We start from the raw sequence: 27835 nt of genomic DNA, 5'->3' as shown, positions 1-27835 counted from the left end.
CGGGTGGCAGTTGTGCATGTGAGGGAGGATATGGAGAAGGGAATTAATAGTGAGAAATCAAGACTGAAAACTGCCAAACTAGAATTATCCTTTCTATCCTCAGGGGAAGCTGGGAAGCCTGAGAGGTTCTATTTCACTTTGGCCTCTGACAGCACCCTTGTCTTTGGGGCTAGTTAGAGGAAAACACAAAAAAGTCATAAAAACTATGTCAAATCAGGAAAATATTTACTGATTCCTATGACTTGAGGCACCATTAGGTTTCAGGTGGTCAGGAACTGTCATTTTTTTCCAGCCTGCCTAGACCTAAAATGTTTTTCTTGTTTCTCCTCATCCTGTTTCTCTTCTCTGCAATGCCACCGGCAAGTGGCAGTCGCTGGGTTTGGATGACCCACAGTTTTGGCTCTATAATCATAGAAAAAAGTGCATATGAGCTGTGTGAACATCAGAAAAATCACTCATCCACCCACATGGGGGTGTAATGAAAAGCGAATACGCTATATCCCTTTAATTCCCCAGAAATAAGGGATTTCCCAGATGGAATGGTGTGGGAAAATGACTGTGTGTAAAATTAGAGAAAACTGGGAAGTTATATTAACAATTTAACAGAAATTGTGACAGTATGGAAATGATAGGGTGAAGTGCAGGTGCTGCTCCCTGGATGGAATGCGGTCATCATGCCCGGCTTCCCACACACAATCCATGCTGAAGGGGACTAAATGGAGAGTGGAGTGAAGTGGAGACAGTCGATGGTACTTTGTAGCTGAAAAGCCACACAGCAGCTGTCAATCAAGGGAGAAAAATAGAAGATGTCTTGCTGCTGAACCAGTAATTGTGGCGAGATCACAGATGCAATACTGGCACCCACCTTCATCCCAAAGGTTACTGAGGTGTAACAGATGTTACCCACCTCCAAGGTACGATCACCCTGTACTGCACATGATGTATGACTGGAGTTACTCAGGCTGCATCTGAATGCAAAAATAGCATAAAAGTAAGTTAAAAACGGGGAAAAGTTAGCGAAGACTCCATCCTAACTTCTGGAATCAGCTGACAGGCTGAACCTGTCTTCTCCCCCATGGGGCCTGCTGGGTAAGGAACAGACTCTATGTGGGGTGATTGATTATCTCAAGCCAGCCTTCTTTAATTATCAGAGCTTGTCCGTAGAATGCTTTGGATATGTTTTTCCAGCCAGATACTATCACCAGCAATCTTTGAACCTTAACCTGTCCCAATTTTCTATTAGATTAATAAAGAGTGTTATTGCATAAACTGTTGTTGTGAGTCCTCCAAGGGTACTGGGAGTGGAGTGCAGGGGGTAACGCACTCGGCTGCAGAGGCCTGGGAGAGGGTCTCTCTTATGTTGTTGGCATGTGTGCATCCCTGGATCTTCCCTGGGGTGCCGACAGACCAGTTAAAGGTGTGGAAACCCTCGAGCAGATCTTCATGTTTGTGTGTGACCCTGAACAAGTCAGTCGAACTGCCCTCTGATCCAGTGGATGGTTTGGTGGAGAGCTGGACATGAGGAGGAATTTTTTCACAGAAAGGCTGATTAGATACTGGAATGGGCTGGCCAGGAGGGTAGTGGAGCCACCATCCCTGGAGGTGTTTAAGGAAAAATTGGACGTGGCACTTGGTGCCATGGTCTAGTTGCTGTGGTGGTAGATCAGTCACAGGTTGGACTCAATGATCTCAAAGGTCTTTTACAGCCTAATGCATTCTGTGGTTCTGTGACCCTGTTCCCGTTATGGGACCCTTTCCTGGGGTTTTGGGAAAAATCCCTCTTTTTCCTGAGGGAATGCCGAGTCCCTGCCTTGCACTGAGCCCGCCCCGCCGCCAGGGGCGCCACCCCGCAGCGGGAAATGCCGCGCTGCCATGGCAACAGCGAGGGGGCGTGGTCAGCCCTGGCGCCCGATTGCCGGGCAACGGTGCTGCGGGCGTGGCGGGGCCGCCGCCGCAAAGCTGCGACGAGACTGTCGTAAAAACAAGAATCGAAAAAACCTGGGGTGCCGTAAAATGCCGTGAGGCGCGACCGGCGGGGCCTGAGGGACAGAGCCCGGGCCGGTCCCGCTCCATATGCCCCGAACCGCTCCGAACCGCTCCATGTGGGGCCGCTCCTCGCCCGCAGCCGCTGCCGCAGCCTCATCCTTCTACTATGGCCCGGAAAACAGTTAGCAGGAAGCGGAAAGCGGCGGCAGCCGCCGCCGCGGGGCCTGGGGGGCTCCAGGGGGAGCAGGTAAGCGGAGGAGGGAGAGAAGCGCTTGTTCTCGGCGGTGTGAAGGGGGATAAGCCCCGGTTCCCGGCGGGGAAGGGAAAGAGAGAGTGAGAAAGGGAGGAAGTTGGGGAGGGAGGGAGGGAGGGATGACCCTGGCCAGGGGCGGTGGTGTCCTGGTGCCGGGGGGACGGGTGTCATTTGGGGGGGGTGCCGGGAGGGGGGGCAGGGGGTGCTGGAGAGGGGCAGACCCCGGTCCCGGTGTCACTTGGGGAGGTGTCCGGGGTGGGCAGGGGTACCGGGGAGGGGCATCCTCGGGTCCCGGTTACACCTACGGGGCCTGCAGTGTCACCCGAGAGGGGCGGCCCCGGGTCCTGCTGTCACCGGGGGGATCCAGGGGAGGGGCAGCCCCGGGTCCCGCTGTCACCGGGGGAGGAGCAGCTCCTGGCCCTGGTTTAACTCAGGCAGGACAGCCCCGGTCCTGGTGTAACCCACTCCCCGCCGGGCTCGCGGAGCCCCGTTGGGCTCGGCCGTTCGCGATGCTCCGGCTCCGGCCCGGCGGAGCGATGGTGCCGGGGCAGCTCTGGCCCGGCCGGAGGAGGCCGCTGGGCCCCGCGGTTGGTGTCATCCCCGGAGTGTGACCCCCAAACCTGCCCACCTCCGGTTTCTAAACCTGCCCCTCTCCCGGTCCGAGCGCCCTTCCCGTTTCCACGAGCAAACGTCGCCCCAACGGTGCCGAACGGCCGCGGGCTGTCGTTAATGTCATCGCAGCGTTACTGCTCCTTTAGCAAATATTTATATGTTTAATTCCACGCTGCTAAAGGCCCTTTCAGCGTTTCGGGGCTTATCTCCACGCACGGTGTTCCGTGGGTGGTTTGGAAGGCTGCAGGTTTTCCGCCGGGAATATCTTGAATTTTGGAGGGTGATGCCTAAAGTTTGTTCCAGTTGCTTTATCCGATTTCCATCTTTATTTTTCACAGTATGTGTGGGATCACTCGGTGCACAAAAGGAAACGGCTCCCCCCGGTGAAGAGGTCCCTGGTGTACTACCTGAAAGGGAGGGAGCTCCGGATGCAGAATGAGTCCAGCTACCACCGCCTGTTGCACGGATACGCAGCCCAGCAGCTCCCCAGCCTCCTGAAGGAGAGAGAATTCCACCTCGGAACCCTCAATAAAGTGTTTGCCTCCCAGTGGCTGAACCACCGGCAAGTGGTGTGCGGGACGAAATGCAACACGGTGAGTGCCACCTCCCGCGGTTTCCTTTTCCCTCTGATAATTACTCCACCTCCCCCGAATGGTGCTTACTGCAGTCCAAGTGTGTGAACTGCCAAGGAAAACTTCAGGAAGTAGTTCAGAGCGAAGTCAGAATCGTGTAAAATTAACTTTGAGTGAAGGCGGTGCTCAGGGACGAGCCGTTCTCGTCTGAAAGTGTGGCAGGCGCTGCACACAGCATCTGTCTGATCTCTCCAGAGTGATTTACGTCCCTTTGCAGGATGGAGAGCAGCACTGGGGTTGGATCTTTTCTCTAGTCCTGCAGGTGGGAAGTTAATGGATGGGCATTAGCGTTTCTAAATGACAGCTGTCAGTGCCTGGCAGAACTGGCTGCTAAGAACCCTTTTTTTCATTTATGCTCAGTCTTACAGGTTTGATTTTACACACAGTTCTGTGCTGGTGACTTTTAAAAGTTGTTATAAAACTGTACTTAAACTCCAGATTTTTTAAAAGAGTAGCCAGAAATGTTCTAAACATAAAAAAAAGAATTTCAGATTTTTGGGCTTATCTTTTGTTTGTTGACTTGGTGATTCTTCACTCTAAAACTGCAGTGTTCAAATAGCTTTTCTTCTTCATCTATCTATATATACTTCTGCAAGAACTAAAAACTCCTCAGGCTCCTGAAGTGATGCTTTGAAACATTTTAGGGGAATATTAAAACAGTATCCTGTGGGATTAATAAGTGGAGGAGACGATACTCCTTAGATGATATTTTCCTGACCACAGTTGGTAGCCCAAGCAAATTCATGTGTGAAGTTCCAGTTGAATTACTGCAAAATCCCAGATGGGATTGTTTAGTGCTACAGACATGAACCAGGCTTTTCAAGGAATGCACAGATCAAGCAGCTCTTAAACCTCAAAGTGTATCCGTTGCTGCGGTTGCTTCTTTGCCTCCAGATCCCTTTTTTGTGCCGGAGCCACACTCAGTGCTCTGACCAGCAAAGGACAGTGGGATGGTTTTTTTCCATTTCAGACGTTCGTAGTTACACAGCAGGAGGCTCTCATGCGGTAGCTCTTAAGAAGTAAGGCCTAACTGTAAAAACAAAGCAACCTTTTAGCAGCAGTGAGCCCGAAATAGAACCTCTCTGCCTACTTTCTCCACGTATGTTCATCTCCTCAGCCAGTCAGCAGCCAGCACTGGTCGTGGAGCAGCTTACAGGAGACAAACTCCTGCTGAAACACAAGCTCCCAAAAATCTTGCTTACTCTAGCAAGATGACTGCCTGTTTTATGGAGCTGCAGTGATTTCGCTGCGTTCTGTAACTTTTGCAGCTCCAGCGCAGCTGCGGCGAAGATAAATGGACAAGTGGGTTGTTAACGCAACCTTGCAGAAAATTGTTTGGGACCAAACAATCGTGAAGCTGGAGAGGGATTCAGCAGTATTGTTGTTCCCTCTGCACGTGCTGCAGCCAAGTGTGTGCTTCTGCAGCCAGACTTAACATTGCAGACGGATCTCGTCTGCCGTTGAGCAAAACACGGTGATTTCAAAAGAAGTCACTGCAGCTTTGTGAAATATGGTGTGTGAGTTACAAGCACTGTAATAGCTGTACTTTGTTTGCTTTGGGTCCACATTTGAGCAAGTAGAGCGTTAAACTCCTCACTCTAATTACGAAATTCCTCTCTCTCATCTCCTTCGTGAGCGACATAATAAAGAAAAGATTCCTGTGCTGATTGTCATGTGCTGAAGTTGGGAGTAAATCTAAAACACCGTGGTTGACTTCAATTGGGTTTGCTGCATTGGAGTTACACTTAATTAAAGTTAATGCAACAGAAAAATATAAACTGTAGCAGTTATTTTAATCAGAGCTTGACTGTGGCACTGAGCGCTTTTAGCATGTAATTTATAAATTGCCCTCGGCTGTGCAGTGCCAGAAGGATTCACTATTCTTAATAACAAAACAAAAATACACTTCTGTCATAAAGGAGGAGGATTGGGTTTAGTCACTTGGCAGTGCTAGTCACTACAAAGACTGATGGGAATATGGAGCTCTCCATCAATTGCACGTTTTTAATGAAGATTATGATTTGTTTAGTGATGCTGGGTAACTTTTTATCCTTGAAAACTATCCTAGGGTATGATTCTGCATATGAAATATCTTTATTTTTCTCCACTGGATCCTGGTGCTCACAGTTGAGCGGCTGTAAGTCAAATATTTGAGTTTCTTAAAAGTGCATCCTTTTTCTGATAGATTTAGAATTATGGGACCCGTATGCAATCACTTAGGCTTTGCTGAGACAGGATTCCTCTTTGCAAAAATCTCTTAGACCTTGCATGCATGGGCTTCTCAATGTTTTCCAATTCAAATGACTGAATAGGGAAACTCAGGAGAGGTGCAGATTTTTAGGCTGTGTCCTGATAGGCATCTGAATTACCAAACACTGATGCCACGAAGTCTCAGAAGAAGATACTGTCTGTAATCTGCATCTTCTGTTCCAGCTTCTTGGAGAAACGCTGAGACTTTGGTAGAAGGCAAGCTTATGGCAAACAAAAACACTGAACATAAGAGAAGAGGCCTGTGGGTTTTTTTTTTTACTATTTCAGGAAATTACAAAGAATAAAGTAGATAAAGTCTAAAAAGCAGCTTCTTTTGTTCTGTTAGTTATGTATATGTGTTCAGGATATAATTCTTTTCCCGATTGTGAAGCTTATTAGTGCCTGAAATTCAGTTTGTGTTTTTTTTTCTTTTTCTGGGCAGGCCCGATAGATGTGTTTGTGCTTAACTTACTGAATGCCCAGATGGCATTTCCAAGGTATGCAGGAGTTGGTTTCTGAATGCTGGCTGATACCTTTTTTCTCTTCAGTGTTGCTTTGGGTGCCCTGCTGTAAATCACCAGCTCTTTTTTCTTAGTAGAAACTTTAAATTTGTTCAAGAGGTCCCGTGTCTGTTCCGTGCATCTCATACAGTTGGCCCAGTGTTGTAGTCCTGGGGTTGTGGTGGGGAGAACACAACACTCAGTTACTTCTCCCTTTGTAAATATGAACTGGCCATGGGAAAAATGATTTCCCCTTGCTTTCCAAGTTAATGTGTCTCCTAGCTTTGCACATGTGATGAAGCATCAAGACAACAGCTCATTTCTGATTACAGAGTGGAAATAACAAGTTCTGCTCCTGCAGTTTGTAGCTCTACCCAAAGTCCAATGAACAGTGACCAAAACTCAGCATAAATAACCCTCTAGTGCCTGTAGTTGATCGCTTTGTTCACCTTTCTTTCAGAGTAAATAGCCAGGTGTTGTTTCTTTTATTGAGTATTTGGTTTTCTGTCAACTGCATGTGATACTCATGTCGGTCTTCAGAGCCTGGTAGTTTCTGCGCCAGGTATAGTGTGATGCCCTTTAGCAGACGAAGTCTCTCATTTCTCCTTCCTTTGCCATCTGCCAGCATATGTTAATTGTCTGCCAGCCTCCTGAAGTGACACACAGAGGGCAAGACACAAATAAAAACTGACAAATGCACAAATCCAGTGATATCGAAGTCTGTGTCCATTAGCTAGTCGTGCTTCAGAGGTTCACAGCAAGGCAGAGTGCCTGATGGCACGTTCTTGTCTTGGAGATGTGAATTCGGGGTCAACCAACTTGCAGGGTGCTTTTACCTCTCCTCACTTCTCAGGTGGTTTCTTTACATTGTGGATTATGTCACTTTGGACCCTTTCAAGGAGGATGTGTAAGGCCATTACCCACTTGAGTTGCATCTACTGCACAACCTGTAAGTTTTGTGCTAAGATGAGTGCATGTTAGTGTGCTGATAAGTTGCCAAGCCACCCTCCATGATATTTGAACAATCACGGCAGTCAGGAGAAGTCCCAGATGACCGGAAATAGGGAAATAAGGTACCTATATTTAAAAAGGGTAGAAGAAAGAACCTGGGAACTACTGACCTGTCAGCCTCACCTCTGTGCCTGGGAAGGTCATGGAACAGATCCTCCTAGAAACTCTGCTAAGGCACATGGAGGACAGGGAGGTGATTTGAGACAACCAGCACGGCTTCACCAGGGGCAAGTCCTGGCTGACCAGTGGCCTTCTGTGATGGAGTGACTATATCAGTGGACAAGGTTACATATGTCACTTATCTGGACTTCTGTAAAGCCTTTGACATGTTCCCCCCCTACATCCTTCTCTCCAAATTGGAGAGTGATGGATTTGACGGGTGGATTAGGAATTGGTTGGAAGGTTGCATCCAGAGGGTAGTGGTCAGTGGCTCAGAGTCCCAATGGACATCAGTGACAAGTGGAGCTCCTCATAGGTCCATATTGGGATCAGTGTTATTTAATATCTTCATTAATGACATAGACAAAGGGATGAAGTGCACACTCAGCAGATTTGCAGATGACACCAAGCTGAGTGGTGCTGTTGACACACCTGAAGGATGGGATCCCATCCAGATGGACCTGGACAGGCTCAAAGAGTGGGCCCATGGGAACCTCACAAGGTTTAATAAGACCGAGTGCAAGGTGCTGCAGCTGGGTCAGAGCAACTCCCGGTAACATTCCAGGCTGGGGGATGAACAGATCAAGAGCAGCCCTGCTGAGAAGGACTTGGGGTGCTGGTGGGTGAGAGGCTGGACATGACCCAGCCATGTGCACTCACAGCCCAGAAACCAATCCTGTCCTGGGCTGCATCCAAAGCAGGGTGGGCAGCAGGTGAGGGAGGGGATTCTGCCTGGTGAGACCCCACCTGCAGTGCTGCATCCAGCTCTGGGGTCCCCAGCACAGGAAGGACATGGACCTGTTGGAGTGAGTCCAGAGGAGGCACCAGGATGGTCAGAGGGATGGAGCAGCTCTCCTGTGGGTAGAGGCTGAAAGACTGTTGTTGGGGTTGTTCAGCCTGGAGAAGGCTCTAGGGAGACATTATAGCACCTTCCAGTACTTAAAGGGAGATGTAAAAAGGATGGGGACAGACAAATTGAACAGAGCCTGTAGCAGCAGGACAAGAGGTAATGATTTTCAGCTAAAAGAAGGCAGATTCACACTAGATACAAGAAAGTAGTTCTTTACCATGAGGCTGGTGGCACAATGGAATGAGTTGTCCACAGTGCTGCTGGATGCCCCATCCATGAAAACATTCAGGGCCAGGTTGGATGGGGCTCTGAGCAACCTGCTCTAGGTGAAGATGTCCCTGCTCACTGCTGAGTGCTTGGTCAAGATGACCTTTAAAGATCCCTCTCAACCCAAACCATCCTATGGTTCTATATTTTGATCTTCACCAGAAAGTAGACATATGAAACCAGTTTGATAGTTTAGTCTTTAAAGAGTCCGTGTTTCTTTGGGGCTTGGCATATATTAGAAAGTCTGTATTGCCACAAAACAGAGGAACCTGATACCAAGTATTTTATGAACAGAAAGGAGAGATGTTTACAGTCTGAATAAGAGTCAAGGCTGAGAAATGGGAAAAACCAGTCAGTGCTACTCATATGTGACCAGCTTTAGCATCAATACAATGACATGATAAGCATTGTCTTGCTTTTGTTGTTTTGTTAGCAAAAAATTTATTTGAAGGAGGACAAATACTAATTTTCCAAATTGGCTGGGGGTAAGATCTTTCTGTGAGCAGCTTCAGCTGGTCCAGAGTTGCCCTGTTGCAGCACTGGGTGTTCCCACCTGCTTGTTCTGGCTGGCACTGATGTGCCTGTGGCGGGGGAGTCAGCTGGGTCAGCTTGCTGCTGTGTGAGCAGACAGGTTCTCCTGTAGGGTTAGTTTCACCAGAGGCGGAGATATGATCCAGCTGACCCTGCAGCTACCTGAGCACTAGTTGCTGTCAAAAGGGTGATCAGACTGTTTGGGTGGGTGAGGAGGAGGCACATGAATTTTCAAAGATTGGCTTAAGCCAATTGTGAAACTTGCCCATGATTGATTCTCTCTTAGTGACTATTTTTAGCAGGACAGTGTGCTTATCTTGGGTTTCTTTCAAATGTGTGAATGACATTAGTATGAATGACAAGGATGTGCCTGTGTGTGAAGAACACTTCTTGGATGAAGAATGAGCAAGGCTCTTCCATGAATGTTCTCTGTGCCTTGTAACTCTCCATTCATCCTGCTCGTGTTCGAAAAGGGAAAGTGCCGGACTCTGCACCTGGGGTGGGGCAACCCTGGATGTTCACACAGACTGGGGAAGGAGATGCTGGAAAGCAGTGCTGGGAAAGGGACCTGGGGGTCCTGGCCGATGACCACTCGGCCATGAGTCAGCAGTGCCCTGGCAGCCAGGAGGGCCAACTGTGTCCAGGGGGGCATCAGGCAAAGCATCGCCAGCCAGTCGAGGGAGGGGATTGTCCCGCTCTGCTCTGCCCTGGGGCAGCCTCATCTGGAATATTGTGGCAGTTTTGGGCACTGCAATGTGAGAAAGATATTAAGCTCTTACAGAGTGTCCAAAGGAGGGTAATGAAGATGGTAAAGGGCCTTGAGGGGACGCTGTATGAGGAGCGGCTGAGGGCCCTTGTTCTGTTCAGCCTGGAGAAGAGGAGACTGATGGGAGACCTCATTGCAGTTACAACTTCCTCGTGAGGGGAAGAGGAGGGGCAGGCACTGATCTCTGTATCACTGGTGACCAGCTATAGAATGGTCTGAATGGTCTGAAGTTGTGTCAGGGGAGGTTTAGGTTGGACATTAGAAAAATATTCTTCACCCAGAGGATGGTTGGGCACTGGATCAGGCTCTCTAGGGCAGTGGTCACAGCACCAAGGCTGACAGAGCTCAAGAAGCCCTCAGGCACATGAATGGGATTCTTGGGGTGCCCTGTTCAGGGCCAGGAGTTGGACTCGATGATGCTCGTGGGTCCTTTCCAACTCTGCATGTCCTGTGAGTCTGTGTAATAATAAAAAGAGGGTGACACCCCTTATTTTTTTTCCAATTAATTTGTAGAATCAACTAAAAGATAGGATAGGGCTGCCTGTTCATCTGCTGTTCTTTGTGCAGGGGCAGCAGCAGAAGACATGAGAGAATCTATGTGCTGCCTTGAAATGGCATTTCATAGCCCTCTTTTTTTAATCTTGCTGTTTGAAGTCAGTGCTTTCAGTTGAAGATACACAGGAAGGGAATTTATTTTTAATGAATTGTTAGCTTTCTGGGTGGTTTTTTCCTCCGCTAAATTATTGTCCCCAAAAGGCAGGTCAAAAAATGGAAGTATGGAAAAACCATCAAACTATTCTGATATCAGTATTGCATATAGGAGACGGATGGACTTTGCAGTTCAGGCTCTGGTCCTCCGATACTCTGTTCCCTGCCACTGTCTTTACTTTTGGCAAGCTGATTCATGAAGTTCCTTAGTCAATGAAGTGGGGCAGTTTCTTGATTAACTTGTTAATAAGCAGGTTGAGAAGAGGAAAGACACGTAGTAATTGTAGGGGAGCCATTTGCCAAAGTGACTTCTCACCACTTCTGCAAGCTGAAAGAAAAGTAAGCATGGAGCTATTAATCTCAAGGGATGTGCAAAGTAGGGCCAGATCATGAAGATGCATGGCTCTGACAACTGCAGTACCTGGCCATGCCTGTCTACCCTGATCCTCGAGTGATAGCACTGTTGCAAGCCGTGCGTCTAAACTGCTTTAAAAAACACAAAGAGGGAAGATGGATTTCTCTCTGCAGTGTCATCCAGCCTGTTTCCTTGTTAGAACAAGGTTGTCCAGCAGAGAACACCATAGTGAATCTGATGTTTCTCACAGATGAGGTGTGGTCCTTGGACTTCTGGCAGATGGCCAAAGCAATCCAGATTTGGGAAATCCTGGATGTTATTTGGCACGCTAATGGCTGACATGCATATGTTTTACTAGGAGGAAGAACTGAATTTTGTGCAAAGTTTGAAATCAATAGACAAATATGCACAGTTCAGTGTTTGGAGGTTGATGGGAGTTTATTACATCCAGGAAAGACTTTGGGGGCTGGTTTTTAGTTTCTGTATAATGAGTAGCAGTGAAAAAAGTTCTTATACCTGCTTGAGATAACACAGAAGATTACTGCCAGTTATCAGGACTTTGTCAAGCCATCGTGTCCAGGCTGCTTTGGAGTTGTTTGCAGATGTACTTACTTCAAGACTAGCAAATATTTTGTATTTTATTTACTCTAGAGTCTTTAAAACTCTTTAAACAGTATTCAAATTTTCTGCACTCTTAACTGGGTGCCTCTCTTGTTTCTTAGCATTTCTGCCTTTATGGCTTTAGAAGTGTTTAACAACTGTTCGGCTTCTCTTGGCTTCTTGTGCTGGATTTACAGGGAAGATTTCTAGGCAGGCAGTGGTGCAGCTTTCAAGTGTGGGCTTCTGGCTTCCTGTCCTGCCCCAGGTGATGCAACAGTCTCCACAGTACAGACAGTGCTTGCTTGTTTTACTCTAGGGAGGTGGTGGTTGTTTTTAAACTACCCAGAGTTCCTTACCAAGTCCCTTATCAAGCTGGGGAGTAGTTACTGCTCAGACCTTTTACCAGCTGTCTCAGGCTGTGAACTGCATTGTGAGGCTTGGAAAAAGTGAGGAGTGCCTCCTTCGAACTCAGCTGCATCTCACCTGCTGTCATACCCCACTTCTGCATGCAAAGTAAAGAAGTAACCCTGAAAATGCAGTCCCTGTAGGATCAGTCTGTGCAAGGCTGCTGCTGACAGCAGAAGATCACTGTGAGTTGAAGGTGATGCACAGTTCTAGACACAACACACAAATAGCAATTAACAGATTTTAATCTTTGTCTGTGGAATGTGTTTAACATACCAAACTTTATTAGGCTTTTATTTGACATTAATATTCTGCTAATTCAGTACATTAAGTAATAAATATGATTCTAAATTTTTTTTTCTTATGCTTCTATTAAAGAATAGAACTACAGTCTGTAAGAGTTCATCAAAAGCAGCTTGTTATGTATTACTTACCTCTGAGAACCCCTGGATTTCTATTCTGTCCTTTTAGAAATGCCTGACAATTGCAGAATGATTTCCTGGAGATGTTTATCTTTTAAACTGTACTGAGATTTTTTTTGTTGTTATTGTTGTCTTCGGTTCACTTCCAGAGGCTTTGAGACAACATTCTTTGGTTATAGAAGGAACAGACTTAAGGTGATGTGAAATTTAATTATAATCCTGGGCTGTGATTCTACATCACTTTCCTTAGTGCCAAGTCAGCTTCAGATCCACCATTTCCTTGCTTCACTTGTGTTCCCTCACAGTCTTTGTGTCCTCTGTTTGACTGTTGGTGCAGCTGCCCACTGAACACCATCTGTGAAATGACCCAGCCCAAGAGCCTCCCAAACGAAAGTGCCCTTTGGCAGGCAATGTAAACCTTTGTTCTGGCTTAAACTGCAACCCCGTGGTTGTTTATATTTGAACTGACATAGCTCTGGCTATAATGTCTGTTTGAAGACTTGTAAGGCTTTATAAAAGAGTTTTCTGACAAGGGGCCAGTGACATACTGCTCCACGTTCTAGACTTTTTACAGGATAAGTTATGTAGCTAGATAAGTTTTTTTCAGGTGTTTGTGCTGGCAGTACTGTATTTAGTTACTTTTTCCCACATATCATCAGAAAATAAACTCCAGTTGCATAGATTTATAAAGTGTCAATCTGCCAAAGCTAATATTTCGCAGTAAATCTCTTCTCTGGGAGGCAGGAGACTTGTGCTGCGCTCTGTGGGACTTACTGGCTCTTTTGAGGTGTGTCTCTTTCTCACTGTGGCACAGAGAACCTGAAAAAAATACTCTTTTCTCATACTCAACAGGGAAAAAATTTATATTCAAGGGTTTTGTTAAATAGGAAGCCTCTCATGACAGATTTCTCTCATTGCTGTGAAAACCAAATGGGTTGATTGAAATAAAACCCACTGTCATTGTTAGTTTACTGGGTTTGAGAAGGAATTTGTGCCATAATGGAAGTATTTATATATTTCAACTAGAAAAGAATGTCAGTTCAAAATAAGGAGGATATTTGACCACCTTGTTTTTCTTGTCTGTTCCATGACGACTTACTTGTCTGGTTTTTTTTTCCCCAGTTATTTGTAGTAGATGTCCAGACTGGTCAAATTACCAAGATTCCTATTCTGAAGGATCGTGAACCGGGCATGGTGAACCAGCAGGGATGTGGCATTCATGCCATCGAGCTCAACCCCTCGAGGACCCTCCTGGCCACAGGTGGAGACAACCCCAACAGTCTTGCAATTTATCGCCTGCCTACACTCGATCCTGTCTGTGTGGGAGATGTAAGTGGGAGAACCTGGGGAAGGTTTATTCTGTCACTTACAAGAACTACTACTTTGAAGTGTGTAAGGTCAGAGCAAGGTTAAGATTTGGGAGTCTTGTAATGGAGAGTGAATTGCTGAAAGCCTGAAAACATTCCCAGTTGAGTTGTCATTTTTGACGTGGTATCCGAGTGAGTACATAAACATGTGAATGGATTCTCAGGATTCTGAGTCAGACTTCTTCCTCACCCTCATTCAGATCTATTTCAGATCACCTTTGAGCACTGAAAATGTAACAAAATCCTGAATGTTAAAGTCCAGTTGTGGTGATGACCTCTCAAGCTACTAACAGTGAAAAAGCTCTTTTGGGAAATTTAAAAGGTGATGCAAGTTGTTCCGATTTTCTGCTTATCCAGTGCAGTTTACAGATGTATTATTCCAGAGGTGAAACTTGGCTTTGAAGGTTAGTTCTGACCCAGTGGCTGCTGGCAGTTAGATAGACTCTCATACTGGTTTTATTTCTGAAATGTCCTGAGGCCTTTTTGAAACAGCCAGTCTTTTAAAAAAAGCTGAAATGAGTATAGTGGTGTCCCATGAGTGGTTCTCTCTCATTTCTCCTTTTTATTCAGGACTTCATATGGGCGTTAGCTACAACAACATAGGTCAGGTCAGAGTTCTGCAGCAGCAGATAACCAGCTACAGCAAGACCTGACTCTGAAGATTTGCATGACTTGCTCTTCATTTATGTGACCTTTTATCTTTTCAAACAGAACTAGAGCCTTATGGTCTTTCTTCCCCCCCCACACAGGTTTTTCATTTCCTAAAGAAGAGATTCTTGAAATAATAGGCTTGAAATATTAATCTGTAGGTCATGTATCATAAACACAAGATTTTGGTTACTTTTTATATTAGGATGTGCACTTGCAGAAGTACAGAATGCTGCTTTCAAAATGGAAAATCGGAGTCCTTAGAACTGGAGTCAATTTGTCCTTGGTCAGAGGCCTGTTTTTCCAACACCTAATTGCTCTCCATTAGTTATACACTTCAAAACTCAAAAAGTCAAAGTTACTAGTGGGTACTTAAACTGCTCCAGCTTGATACTGGAACCTTTTTTTAGTGTAGGTCTGTCCTTCTGAGTTTGTACTAAAAATCCAAGTGGAGAGCATTTGTCTGCTTTGAGACTACTTTGGAGTATTATGGCACAGAAAAATCTGTCTTTCTTCTTTTAGGATGGACATAAGGACTGGATATTTTCAATTGCATGGATCAGTGATACTATGGCTGTTTCTGGTAAAGTCAACCTTTTTCTTCTGTTTTTCTGGTTGGTTGGTGGGGGTTTTGCCTTTCCTTTTTTGTTTTAAACTTTCCTCCTCTCCAGAATTTTATGCTGAATTACAACATTTTATGAGTCTTCAGAAAGCACCTCTATCACGGCAGTTGAAACCACTTAGAACTACTGAGGCTATTTAAACACTTGATCTAGATCTTTGATTTTTTTAGTATCAGAGAGAATATTCCTGTGTTTCTAGTAGGTGTTGCCATGAGGAGATCTTCAAACACAATGAGTTACAGTAAAGGGTTCTACATAAGAGGAATAATTTCAAGAGGAGTTTTAATTATCATTTGATAACTTTGGAATACTGCAGAGCAATATCAGTTTCCTGAAGTCGTGTGAAAGACTAATTAAACTCTCTTTTGTCAAGCTGTCAGTACAGTTCTCTGTGTGTATATATGTGTATGTACATGTGCACTTACACTAAGGCAATTATTACAGAAGGCTGTAATAGAAAAACTCAGTTACTGACTGTTTAGTAACTAATTGGATAGTCAGTGTAACTTCATAAAGTTAGATAAAGGCAGCAGTAATAATAGGCTGTTGCATTAATTTAGTAGTTCACTGCCTTTCTGTGCTGACAGGGTGTAGTAGTGTTCTGCACACAAGAGTTGTTGAACTGCAGGTGACGGAAGATCATAGCAGTCTTATATAAAAGTCAAGTCCTTGAATTGTTAGTGTAGTTCAGTGGAAGTTTTGTTTTCCAAAATCAAAAAGTTAATCCTGGAATTTGATTTTTGAATTTAACATGAAAGTTCATCCTTGCAAGTCTCTACCCCAAATATCTACATAAAACCCCCCGCGCTATCAGCTAGTAAGCTTGAGGATGATTACTGATATCCAAGGGAAGGATAAGGATCCAGTGGAATGCACAGCTCCCAATGTTTTGCAAAGGTCAGGGGCGGATGTGTGAGTAGAAGGCTGCTGTGTTCTCTGCTCTGTGGTCCTTACAGCAGGCAAGATGTAGCTTCCAGTCTCCAGACCTGAGACACCAGGGAAAACTTGTTGAAAGCAATTAAGCAAGACTGGTTGCTAAACTGATCTCTTCAGAGCTCACAGACAATCCTAATTAAGAGATAAAAAGACAGTGAACTTCTAACATGGTTTTAATCTTATAGATTTCAACTCCATCTGTATCTGAAAGTGCAGAGTAGAAATACTTGAACTTCAGACATTGAGGATACGGCAAATACTTTTATCTGATTAAAAAAACTAGATGCAAATTTTTTGTTACTTTCTTGAGGCAAGTTAAGTGCCACAGGAAGAAAAAAGTCCTTTGGTCCCATGGCAGATCACACCCATCTGGTTAAGAGATTGGGCAACGCCTTTCTCACTGCAGTCAAAGCTGTTGAAAGAGGACTAGGGGCTTATTATTCCTTGTGCTTGTTTTAACTTCAACAAGAACAAGGCAGGACTCTAAAACCTTCAGCAGTCTTTTTCAGTAGTCCCTAAGTCTAGTCTGTAAGTCAAACTCTTGACTAAGCAGGCAGAGCTGAGGAAGAATACAACAGTCCACTCAGCTGTGCTGGCTGGGCAAAAAGATTTCCATGGCAAAAGCTCTGGATGAGATGAATAATCCCCAGGATGTCATGAGCTTAGGGAAGCAAATGATACTCTGCTTGGCTTCAGGGCTAACCAGTCGAACAACATACGTGGGCCTTTTCCCCTGCCAGGGGAAACTGACAGGGCTATTAACAGGGACAGCTTCTTCCTAAGGTACATCAAGACCTTCAGAAATTCTACTGCCGAGTATTCAGCCTCCATAACAAACAAGATTAGCTGCCATTAAAACCAATGGCATATAATGGAGTGGCAAGATGTTGTGTCGCCTGCTGCCTGCTGCATTAGGATGCTCCTTTTGTATTTGTCTGTAGTAGGTGATAGTGCCAAATGCCTGAATCCATCCATGAGAGAGCAAAGCCACTTCTCCTGTGCCAAACAACCCATATTGCAACAAGGTGTTCTGCTTAACTGTCTTTGCAACTTTTTCCCTGTGATGTAGCAGAGACAGTAAATTTAATAGTCTGGTGTAAATACTTAATCTTTTCCGGCATCTTAATTATGAATTCCGTTTGACAGAAGGAGGCATATATTTTTCACATTATGTAGAGAAGAAATTGAGGTACCTGTCAAATTTGTCAGAGCTGACTTAGATGAAAGTGAGTTGCCTGAACACCAGAAGTGATGGCTATAAGGCCTTGGATGAAGACTGTGTTGATCTGTAAACCAAAGACATTCAGCTTTCTTCATCCAATATTATTACTGTTAGCGATTCATATTTTGGATTAATGTCATCAAATTCAGTAAAAAAAAAGTAAAATGAGTTCTTGCTTGTTTAACCTCAGTTCCTATGTTACATTCTTTAAACAAGTGGCCCATTTTAGCAAAATAATTTTTTAAATAGATTTCATTCAAAGTGGTACAAACTGTGCTCTGAAATAGCTGTTTCTGTTCAGCTCATGAATGACTGTGTGCTTATCCATAAGCATACTGATAGAAACCCAAATAGGCATAAATCCAACTGAGTTTTGGAGGGTTTTTTGCGTTGGTTTAACAGGCTGTCATCTCAGCCTTGGTAAGCCAGGCTCAGGCTGAACCCAAAGCCTATTCAGTGACTTCTGAGTCAAGTCGTTCCATGTGCGAATCTCTAATGGTGATTCTTGTACAGGGTTGTGGTTTTTGATGCATCCTAATCAGTTTGAAAACAGATGAGGTGATCCAGCTGCTTGGAAACTCTGTAGACAAACAGCTGATAATGAGTTCAAACATTATGAACTTTAGAGCTCAGTAAAATCACATTTTTGTTAATTAATACATGGGCACCAACAGTGTGTTCAGTTAGATTAAATTAATAGTATCCTTTCTTTCAGACCCTACTGTTTCTTCCTTTTTAAAGAGGGGAGTTACATGTATGTGAAATGGACTGTTTATTTATGGACTATTTGATCAGGTTCCCGGGATGGTTCAATGGGTCTCTGGGAAGTCACAGAGGATGTGTTGTCCAAAAGTGATGCCAGGCATAACCTCTCTCAAGTTCCTGTCTATGCCCACATAACACACAGTGCTCTGAAGGACATCCCCAAGGAGAACACCAACCCTGATAACTGCAAAGTCCGAGCATTGGCCTTCAACAATAAGAACAAGGTCAGTAAGATGAGTAAGGCAGTTGAGAAGTCCCAAAACTGTCCCTATGTGTTAGAAAAAGAACAAAATAATCTAAACTAAACATACTGGAGAAGCAAGCTAATATTTTTTTTCTCTGATTCTTTTGTGTTCTTGTCTTCACCTGCTGTGTTTGCTTCTGCCCAAGTGAATGGGAGAATCCAGGAGAAAAAAAAAAAAGAAATGTTTTCAGAAGGCACAATTTTCCTGTGGGTTTGATTTTAGACTTGCATCCTAAGCAGGGGAGACAAGGAGTATTTGCAAGAAGCAAATAAAACACCAAAACATCTCTTGCAGCTTGAATCCTCAATTCTTGAATGCTCTTGCTACTTTCCTTCCCCCTTTGCGAAGACCAGCTTACTCTTAGCAGTTCCTGTTTTGATGTTTGAATCCTTTCTGGATTGCTCAGCAGGTGAGGTGCCTGACTCACAGGGCAGGCACCAGTGCTTGCTTTGGTGTCATTTTGTTGGTATTTGGCCAATGCTAAATGCTAACCTCCCCCATGCTGATCTCCCGTTATTACTAATGGGAGTAGCAATTCATCCTCCGTTACTTTTGTTTTTCCTGCCCTCAAAGAACAGAGAAGGTCTGAAGCAAAGGTGGTGTGCTCTCAGAAGCACAGTGCTCCTGTAGGCTGTATTTTTCACAATAGCTACTTTAGTTAGTTACTAGTCTGGGATGGACATTTCGTGTAGCTTTTTCAGTATAGTGCCTGTAGTGCTTCAGGGTTAGAATCAATGTGGGACCTGCTGAAGGGACATGTCAACTCTAGCTTGTACTGTCTAATAATTCACTATTTAATTGCCTAACAACATTTATGGTTTTGAAAGTTATTATTTCTTATTTACTCTTTTATTAACTGTTATTCTACCTGCCATCTTTGTACCATATTGTATTCTATGAAGAACACTGTAAAATGAAAATGTATCCTGATAAAGCCTGTACAGGATTGTGGATGAGTTCAATCCAGAGTGTGCCACTTGCCTAGTTTAGAGTGAATTTGTAAGGACATCTATAATACAGAAACTAACTCTTTTTTTTTTTCTTTCTCCTTTTAATAGGAGCTGGGAGCAGTGTCCCTGGATGGGTATTTTCATCTTTGGAAGGCAGAGCTCACACTATCAAAGGTGCTTTTCTGTTTGTTCAGATAAGGCACCCCATTGCTTTCAGTTTTTCTTTGGGTCAGGTTATATTTTTGCAGTCAACTTATTTTTCAGCTGCATTTTGGGTTTTTTTCACTGCAACTTCCTTGAACATAGCTTACAGAATTGTTCTATTAACATCCTACTCTTGTAACGGATTGATTTTTATGTTTTCTCTTTCCAGTTACTTTCCACAAAGTTGCCATACTGCAGGGAGAACGTGTGTTTGGCTTATGGTCAGGAGTGGTCAGTGTACGCAGTAGGATCACAGGCACACGTCTCCTTCCTGGACCCAAGGCAGCCTTCCCACAATGTTAAATCCGTCTGTTCCAAAGAACGAGGCAGTGGTAAGAAACCTGTCAAAAGGTGCTTCAAATGATTTTCTTGCAGAAGTAGCTGTTAAGACTGCAGTAAGTCAAGCTCTTAATTAACAGGAAGGGTTTTTCCTGTGATAGACTAAATAATTAATAGTGTATATATAGGTTTTGCTTTTATGACAGCATTCAGTGAGCAACCAACACCAAACGTGACAGCAGCTCTGAAATCTAGTGAAGGGCAATATCAGTGCCTTTATGATCAACTAAATTGTAACCCATTTGAATATTACTGGACTTTTAAAAGTGTGCATTTTACTTCAGCATATTTTTTACTGTGTCTTATTCTATTTTAATTCCTCTCGGACCAAATCTAGTCGTTTTGCCACTCTTTATACTGTTCTTGCATTTTTCTCTGGGAATTAGGAAAGAAGGCATGTTGTCTGCTCTCTGCTATCATACTGGGAGTCTGTGCTTGCTTTGTAATTTTAAAGCCATGAGTGAGACTCTTGATTTTCAGTGTGATTTGACTGCTGTTTCCTTTTCTCACATGAATGCAATATGTGCAATTGAACCTCTCACCAGGCCGGGCCTGAGGGTTTGCAGGGTCCATGGTTCCATAAACTTCTTACCTTACCCTTTATTATCAGGCATGAGAAGGCACTGTGCCATATTAACCCCAGACTAATAAATTGCAGTCCTTATTTAGCTTGGCTTTGGGCATCCATCTCTTCATCGGGCAAGTTACCAGAAGAGGATGTATGTAGGCAAGGATTTAGGAAAACTTTATTTATGTAGTTACAGAACAATCTTATCTAGATCAATGTCAGGGTCTGCTTCTTTCATGTATGGGAGAAGTATCTGTTGTGTCAGGGAAGGTCACCTCAACATCTTACCAGCAACACTCCTTGTCCTGACTTGCTGCCAATGGTGGCTGAAAGATTCTGCCTCGAGTATGTGACCATCCCTGCTGGGGGGATAATCTGTGTGTGGGGAGTATCTGCAGGGCATCTCCATTTCACATCTGGTGAAAGCCTTTGTTTAGTGCTGTCTTCTGTGCTGCATAGTAGCTGGATCTTTTTATTCGGCTTGGTGATGGAGGCACGTAAATAACAGTAATTCCCAAGATACTGAGCGTTTCAACTTTCTGTTATCTCCCTGGGGCTTGGAATGGTGCAGCACCTCTAGAAAGCAGGCTCCTTATTGATTTGTGGAATAAAATCTGACTTCAAGTGCTTTGAAGTAGTAGCTGAATGTGCTTTAAGTTTCCAAGTGCACCTGGTGAATGTGGTAAGTCCATTCAGTTCACTCGTGTTGTACACAAAAGCAGGTTAGAGAAAGGTTGTGGCTTAGCAAGACTGGAACTGGGGCTGATTTTCCCCCAATTGAACCCTGTCTGCTCTACATGAGAAGGCAGTGAATGCTTTTTAGTGCATCTTATAAGAGTTGCTTTTCTTAGAGCTGTACAGGGAAGTGCAGGCCCTGGACTGTAGGTCTTGATCCACAAAAGCAGCTGCTCTCTGCTCACGTGGCAGAGCAGTGTCGTGTGCCCTTGACTTGGTGTCCTGCAGGCAGCAGTGCTAATGCAGCACAGACTCTGTGTCTGCTCCCTGTGTAGGACACACCACAAATGCATCTGCATTTCCTTCTGGGATCTGCCACTTAGGAGTGGCGCTCAATTTGCTGTCCAGGTCCACGGGTGATAGAGTGCTGGGAATGTAGGATAGCTTACTATGATCAGTTCTAGGCACAGGTTGTGCTTTTAGTTTGATAGGAATGGTTAATCTGGGGTACTTCAGCCCCTTAGGAGCCAATTTGAAGAGCTGTTTTTGAAAGCCTGTTCTAAATATCCTGTTAGTAGTGTGGGTGCATCACTTAATTTTTTTGGTTAGAGAAATATCCACTGGTATTCTTCATTTTATAGATTTTTATTAACAAATTCCATTGAAAAGCGTATGCCATCTGCCTTCATACTCCATCACCTGTTTCTATGAAGTAAGTATTCTTCTGAATTGCTTGTCAAGAGCACTTCTGGAGCAAAAACAAGAGGAGGTCCACTCTTGTGCCTTTCTCCTCTTAGATAAGTGACTGCTTTTGCTGATTGCAGAGGGCTTGAAGTGTGTTTGCCAGAGCCAGGCCCATGTGCTGGGGGTGGGGGGAGTAAGTCTGCAGCTTGCTCAGGTGTGTTTGTAATTCTGAGTTAAAGTGGAGATTCTTACATGAATCTGGTAAATTTCCTTCAGCAGGTGTGACTTGCACAGTGGTTTCCCACCTATTAAACCTGCAGTCAGGACTTCACCTCACATCTGGAGCAGGGCAGTGTGGCCTTACCTGTTCCAAGTGTGTGTCATGGATGCTGGTGGCTGTGGATATAACATCAGGCTGGGGAGGCAGAAGGATGAGGATGCGTTTCTAGTTAGGACTCTCTACAGAGGGGAAAGGGGAACTCCCTGACTGTATCTGCAGCTCCCAGGTGTTGTCTGTCCCATGCATGTATTGTTGTATTCCAGGACGTTAGAAGTTCAGCCCCACTTGGTACAGTAACAGCATTTGGCACGTGGATGTAGCTGGCAGAACTCACTCTTTTCCCCTCCTGTTTGTATGCTTGTTTAGGCTGTAATTCAGTGGTACTTCAAAGAGGGCTTAAAAAGGCCTAGGGTTTATAACCTGGCATTACTCTGTGCAGGAAGGAGGATCACAGATTTGATGGAGTTTAATCTGCACTGAAGAGTTGTTTGGAGTAGAGTGCTTGCACAGAACAAACCTTTTGCACAATAAATAGAGAATTTGCAAATTGCAGATTCCTACATACACAACAAAGGTGCTCTTGACCCTAAATGGCTTATCTGGTAGAGCTGGGCCCTGTTGAAGATGAGGCTTCTTACTGTGGCCCCGCAGTGTAGCCGATGGCCTCAGAGGAGCAGGGCATTAGTGTGTGTCATCGAAGCTGCTGTTTCAGCAGCATCAGTGGGATCTGTCTGCACTGCTCTGTAGCAGTTGTGGAGAACACTAGAAGGTAGTGTTAGACATGAAATAACAGCCCTGCAGAGCCAAAGCATCCCTCTTCCTTACTGCTCTGTCTGTCCCTTCTCTACTTGACAGGTATCCGGTCGGTGAGCTTCTATGAGCACATCATCACCGTGGGAACAGGACAAGGTTCCCTGTTGTTCTACGATATCAGAGCCCAGAGGTTCCTGGATGAAAAGCCCCCCCATGCCTGCCATGGCCCGAAGCAAAAATTAGGAGGAGGTGAAATTTTGAAGTTGACAACTGGGAAAGGCTGGCTGGTGAGTAGGTTGTAACTGTAGGAGACCCTTTACACAGGAATACTGTAGGGCTTGAGCCGGTTCTTCTTGTGGTAATGGGAGCTGTTGTGTGAAATGTACCGACAACTAACAATGAGAAGCAAGAAGTGCTGCAGAATTGCTTTCTACAAAAGCTTTAGGAAAGGGTACCGAAGGTTAGCTGCCCGAGTGTGAGGCGTACTGACTACTGTTCTTATGCACTGATTCATAGGTGAACTAGATTGGATATTTTTATATTTTCAAATGTAATCTAACTCCTAGTTTTCAGAACCTGAAACAGAAATAGTCTTCCTTTAGAGCCATGCTACTCTAATGTGGTACTCAGAGCAAGAGAGATTTAATTTAATTGTGTGCAGTTTTAGAAACTGTGGCTTCCTGAGGTAATGCCATGGCAGGCACTTGAGTTCAGTTTCCTGTATGTTATCATAAACTAGTTAATGGCTTTGTTTAACTTAGCTCCATTACCATTTATGTCACTGTGATGTCCCTACCCTTCATCTCCCTGTTCCAATGTTTGGCCTAAATGTCCACAGAAAAAGCTTCAGAACAATGCTGATATCTTTTAGTTGATCTGTATGAAGTTTCAGGAGCATTCAGAGGAAACAACTCTTTTTAAGCTCTGGAAGATACTTTCTGCTTTTGTGAAACAGGGTTTTGGGTTTGGTTGGCAACAATAATGATCTAAACTTTCCTTTAACAGAACCATGATGAAACCTGGAGGAATTATTTTTCTGATATAAATTACTTCCCAAATGCTGTTTACACCCACTGCTACGACTCGTCTGGAACGAAACTCTTTGTGGCAGGAGGCCCCCTTCCATCAGGACTTCATGGGAATTACGCTGGTCTCTGGAGCTAATGATAACTCTTCATAAATGCTGATCTTTACACAGATTTCCACTTTTCTTTTCCTTTTTTAACAACAAAATTGTGTGATGCCATTGATTCCTGATTTAAGCGCAAGTTATTTTTTGGCAGAGTTTTCTGTTGGTCTCCAACAGTTTTTGTACATCTTTTTGAACCAGTTTTTTGCTTTAACCTCCTTGATCCTTTATATGAAGGGGTTTTGAAATCCTTTTTTATTGTATTTACTCCAAATGACTCTTTCCCCCCCATTTAGGCTGTCTTGGCCATGTGCCCCCTCCCCTACTTTGCTGTGAGGTGGGATTCCTTTCTTATAGAGTGGTTGCTCCTGGGCTTTCTGTGAAAGTCTTGGGGCTGCATGTGTGCAGGTACTTTGTGTCAGTTACATTACCTGGAGTGAGGACTACTTGTAATTAAAAAATATTAAAAGTATTTATAAGAGATAAGCTACTACTTTATCTGCAGAGCCTGGCGCTGGCCTGGGTTGATCTTATTTTTAAAAGTACAAGTCTAATGACACTGTTTTTACATAGAGGGATTATGGTTATTTTAGGCTCTGCTCACTGGAGCCCAGGCACAGATTCCCCCAGGGTATTGCCCATCAAGTCCAAAGTGCAGGAGTTCTAAAAAGTGCATTTGTATTTGAATGGTAGTTTTCAGCAGTGCCAGGAGTAAAAATTGATCTTTTGTTTCTTCACTGCCCATCCCAGGTACCAGCTTTTGCACAGGTGGAGTTTGCAAAGGCTGTTCTGCAGCATGGCTGTTGCAGGGTGACATTACATTGAGGGCTGCAGAGGTGCTGAGGGGAAATGGGGGCTGGTTATTCAAAATGAACTAAATCTTATCTGTTTTCCAGATGAGCCATGGTTTCTGAGTATGCTGTCGGGGTAGCTCATGAGATTTTCCTAAACTGCCTAAAACCCAGGACCTTTTTTATGCTGGGTTCTGGAAATTTTTCCCATTTTTGCTGTTCTGGTTGGCCATCTCCTCTAATAAGGCAATGGAATAAATAAACTATTTTTTTTTCTACAAGATTAAAGAGTGCATCTTGGACTTAACTAATGCAAGTGAGAAGCTTTCCATATAGGAGGATAGCTCGGTGTCAGCTCACGTTGTCCACATATGCTGTAGGAGAGACTCAGACTTTTCCCGAATCCCCTGCTGCCTTCTGCTTCCAGGCTCCTGTGAACTTCACCTGGGACTGGGAGGGGAGAACAGGTGCAGTGCCCTTCAGGTCCAGCTATGAAGCATGTGCATCCCAGGGTGGTGGTCTTACTCCATACCCAGCTAAAATGCAGGTCTCCAGGTGCTCCTCCTTTTGGCAGGCACCAAACTCTCAGCTTGTTACTGATGCCTCTCTCTTCTGCTGGGATGAATGCCTTTCCCCTGACACTAGTGGAGCAAAGTGTGCCTGGACCTCACTGCTTTGGTGACAAAGACAGAGTTGGTTGAAGCTGAGTAAGAAGACGAGGCTGGGACACGCTCTGCTCTCCTGTCTCTGTGGAGATCACAGCTACTGCTGCAGTTCCTGCTGACAGCCCAGAGCGAGTCTGTACCTGCCTTTGCAGTCCCTCTTGTCTTCATACTCAGTGTCTTCAATAATTCCAAGCAGTGAAGCCTCAGGCTTAATTTCCAGTTGGCAAGGAGACCTGCATGGAAATCCTCCAAAGAATGCAGTTCCCTCCTGTCCGAGTGGAAATCCTGGCAAGAGAAGAACTCTCTCCCAGATGCGCACCTGTCCCAGAAGTATAATTTGCACTGAGCACTGACACAGGTGCTTCACAAACACATCATCTTCCAGTGTTTTATAATTGTACTTCCCTTGTGGGCTGCTTAAACTGCAGCAGTCCATGATGCTGTGTGTACAGCTAGCCAGGCTTTTCTCTGAAAAGGGCAAATTTTATACCATGGGGTAATGAAGAGTTAGGGTTGCACGTTTTATTTAGAGTTGTTCATCGTTTCATTTTAAAGGTGTCATAATGGTGCCTGTGTTGTTCTTTGACGGCAACTTACTGCTTTGGATATTTTTTGATTTAGAAAAGTGGAAGTATACAAAGAAAAACAAGTCTTGGTCAAGTATGGCAGGATTTGTATTTCTTGGATTACTCCTGCAGCTACTGTGTAAGATCACTCTGTCACAGGGCACATGTTCTGCTTTTTTATTCGACCTTGGTTTGAAGTTTGTTTTGTTTTGTTTTTCTGAAGAAGCTAGACAGTTGAGTCTACTTGAGCATCCTCCAGAAAACAACAGCAGATAACAGATAGGCACTTTGTGTCTACAGTGCCAAAGGACAACTCCTGGTCTGGAAATTCTAGCCCTGATGTTGATCTATTGATTGAAGCATATGCCAGGTCATGATGAGGGGGGAAAAAAGGGTATTTGAATGGACAGAGCTTCAGCCTTCAAACATGGAGGCTGCTTTTTCTGCAGTCTCTAAGTTACTAAAGAGGCGCCACTGGAAATTGTCAGTCCTTGCTGACTCTGATCTCTGATCTCGATATGTGGTCTTAAAGCCTGGTATTGTGAGTGCCCTCTTCCTCCTTTTTTTTTCTACATGGGAAGCCCTGGACAATTCTCAGACAGATCTGGACAATGATGTAAAATTCCTCTAGTCTCACATGCTTCTGCTTTCAGGGTGCTTTCTTGCAAAGGTAATTTCACATGGGAAGGGAGCCATCTTTGTTGCTGTATGAATACCCCCCAAAAAGTAGGTAGTGCTGGAAGCACACAAGCAAATTGGGCCTGAGAAAACTTAATTTCTAGCCTGTTTCAGTGGTTTTAAATGCTTGTAGCAATACAGTTGTTGAGTTTCAGAATATTTTGTGGTTGGTCACATATTTTGTTCCAATCAGTGTTAGAAATTGAGGCAGAGAAAAGTGATGTACTCAAGACCTTCAATTTGCTTAAACTGGGTAGAAGTTGGAGGCTGGGTCAGACTCGGGAACTGGGCAATTGTCCTTGTATTTCTTTGACTGACAAGATTACACAGTAACAATCCGTTCCTTGGAGGGAAGACACTCTGGTTTATCTCACTTGAAGGAAAGAAAAGAACTTAAATCATAACATGCCTTCAAACCTGCTGCTGCTCAGCTTTTTTCCACAGACTACCATGTTAATTTGGGTATCTTTGGGTATTGTATTTTCAGTATTCATAATAACAGGTAATCAAACCAGTGACTAAATTATGGGTTTGGTAAAACCTGGCTTGTGAGCACTGGGTAGCAACTTCTCAGTAATAGCTGGGTGTTATGTGATGGGACATTCCTGAGGAATCAGAAGCTGCAATGAAGGTGGTGCTCTCCCTCTTCACCAAACACCTTATTCCTGTAATTCCTCCAGCTTTCTCCCTTGAACAGTCAAGTCTGGTAGGGAGAGCTGCTGGTGCTCTCCTCTGGCACTTTCTGGGATTGCAGTAAAGAAGTGAGATCGTTTGTTTGGTTTCCTCATCACAGTGCTGCTGGTGTGTTAGCTCAAGGTGAATAAATTACCAAAGAATAGTTAGTAGGTGTTTGTTCCTAGTCTCAGTTGTTAACTTTTTTCATAGATCCATTTTTAAGGTCACTGGTAGAGTGCCCAGTGGTCTTTCTGAACGTAGTCAGTCCACATCACACTGTGGATGACTCTTGTGACTCTCTTCATGAGGGGAGCTCCTGAACTGCATTGTAGGGTTTATATTTGCTGCCTCCATTTCAGGTCTTTGGCAGCTTTTTCTATCTCAAGGATTAAGATAGTTGGGGATTGTTCTCCTCCAGAATTTCATCCTCTTCCTTCACCAGAGCGCTTGCTTTGTATATAGCTTGCAGCTGCAGAGTTAACAGATTAAAAGTTATGATCCACCTATGTCGAGTGGTGCTTTGGTGTCTTAATTTCTGCACCTCGGTTGAGGCACTTACAGACCTTGTGAAGTGTTGTCCCTCACCTGGTGCAGGTGTGAAACAAAGCAGGCTTGAAGGTGACCCCTTCACAGAGGTCACTTGTTTGCTTTGTTTGCAAGAAACCAAGAACAGGTGGGCTGTCAGTTGCATCTTGGAAAAGTAGCCAGGTGGGAGCTCTGAGGTCTGTTTGTGGTGGTCTGATACCCTTATTTTCCATAAACCCA

General features: G+C 44.5%; 1 protein-coding gene and 1 long non-coding RNA gene across 4 annotated transcripts; one reads left to right on the top strand and one right to left on the bottom strand.

Annotated features, from left to right (window-relative positions):
- Nucleotides 1-212: 212 nt before the first annotated feature.
- On the bottom strand, nucleotides 213-2647 carry LOC135406881 (uncharacterized). Its single transcript, XR_010426542.1, has 3 exons — nucleotides 2545-2647; nucleotides 866-968; nucleotides 213-402 (listed from the first exon to the last, which is right to left on the bottom strand). It is a non-coding gene; the product is annotated as an uncharacterized LOC135406881 (long non-coding RNA).
- DCAF12 (DDB1 and CUL4 associated factor 12) lies at nucleotides 1986-23765 on the top strand. 3 transcript variants are annotated; one of them, XM_064641407.1, is made up of 9 exons: nucleotides 1986-2233; nucleotides 3190-3444; nucleotides 13430-13636; nucleotides 14845-14905; nucleotides 17899-18092; nucleotides 19172-19237; nucleotides 19437-19599; nucleotides 22669-22853; nucleotides 23572-23765. In XM_064641407.1, the coding sequence occupies exons 1-9, from the start codon at nucleotides 2153-2155 to the stop codon at nucleotides 23728-23730; spliced, it is 1371 nt and encodes a 456-aa protein (XP_064497477.1). In that variant the 5' UTR covers nucleotides 1986-2152; the 3' UTR covers nucleotides 23731-23765. The 3 variants fall into 3 exon arrangements, with proteins under 3 accessions (XP_064497477.1, XP_064497478.1, XP_064497476.1); XM_064641408.1 differs by lacking the exon at nucleotides 1986-2233 and adding an exon at nucleotides 2713-2826; XM_064641406.1 differs by lacking the exon at nucleotides 1986-2233 and adding an exon at nucleotides 2970-3098.
- Nucleotides 23766-27835: the final 4070 nt, after the last annotated feature.

Source organism: Pseudopipra pipra, chromosome Z (genome assembly GCF_036250125.1).
Source record: "Pseudopipra pipra isolate bDixPip1 chromosome Z, bDixPip1.hap1, whole genome shotgun sequence".
Taxonomy (NCBI): Eukaryota; Metazoa; Chordata; class Aves; order Passeriformes; family Pipridae; genus Pseudopipra; species Pseudopipra pipra.
Note: the sequence above shows the minus strand (reverse complement) of the source record. Positions and strands in the feature narration are given on the sequence as shown.

Bases quoted from the DNA above. Each gene is read 5' to 3' on its own strand.
- DCAF12 (XM_064641406.1), top strand. From the start codon at position 3,009: ATGTTTAATTCCACGCTGCTAAAGGCCCTTTCAGCGTTTCGGGGCTTA. The intron at 13,637-14,844 runs GTAAGTGGGAGA...TTCTTCTTTTAG, and splicing joins ATCCTGTCTGTGTGGGAGAT to GATGGACATAAGGACTGGAT. The intron at 14,906-17,898 runs GTAAAGTCAACC...CTATTTGATCAG, and splicing joins TGATACTATGGCTGTTTCTG to GTTCCCGGGATGGTTCAATG.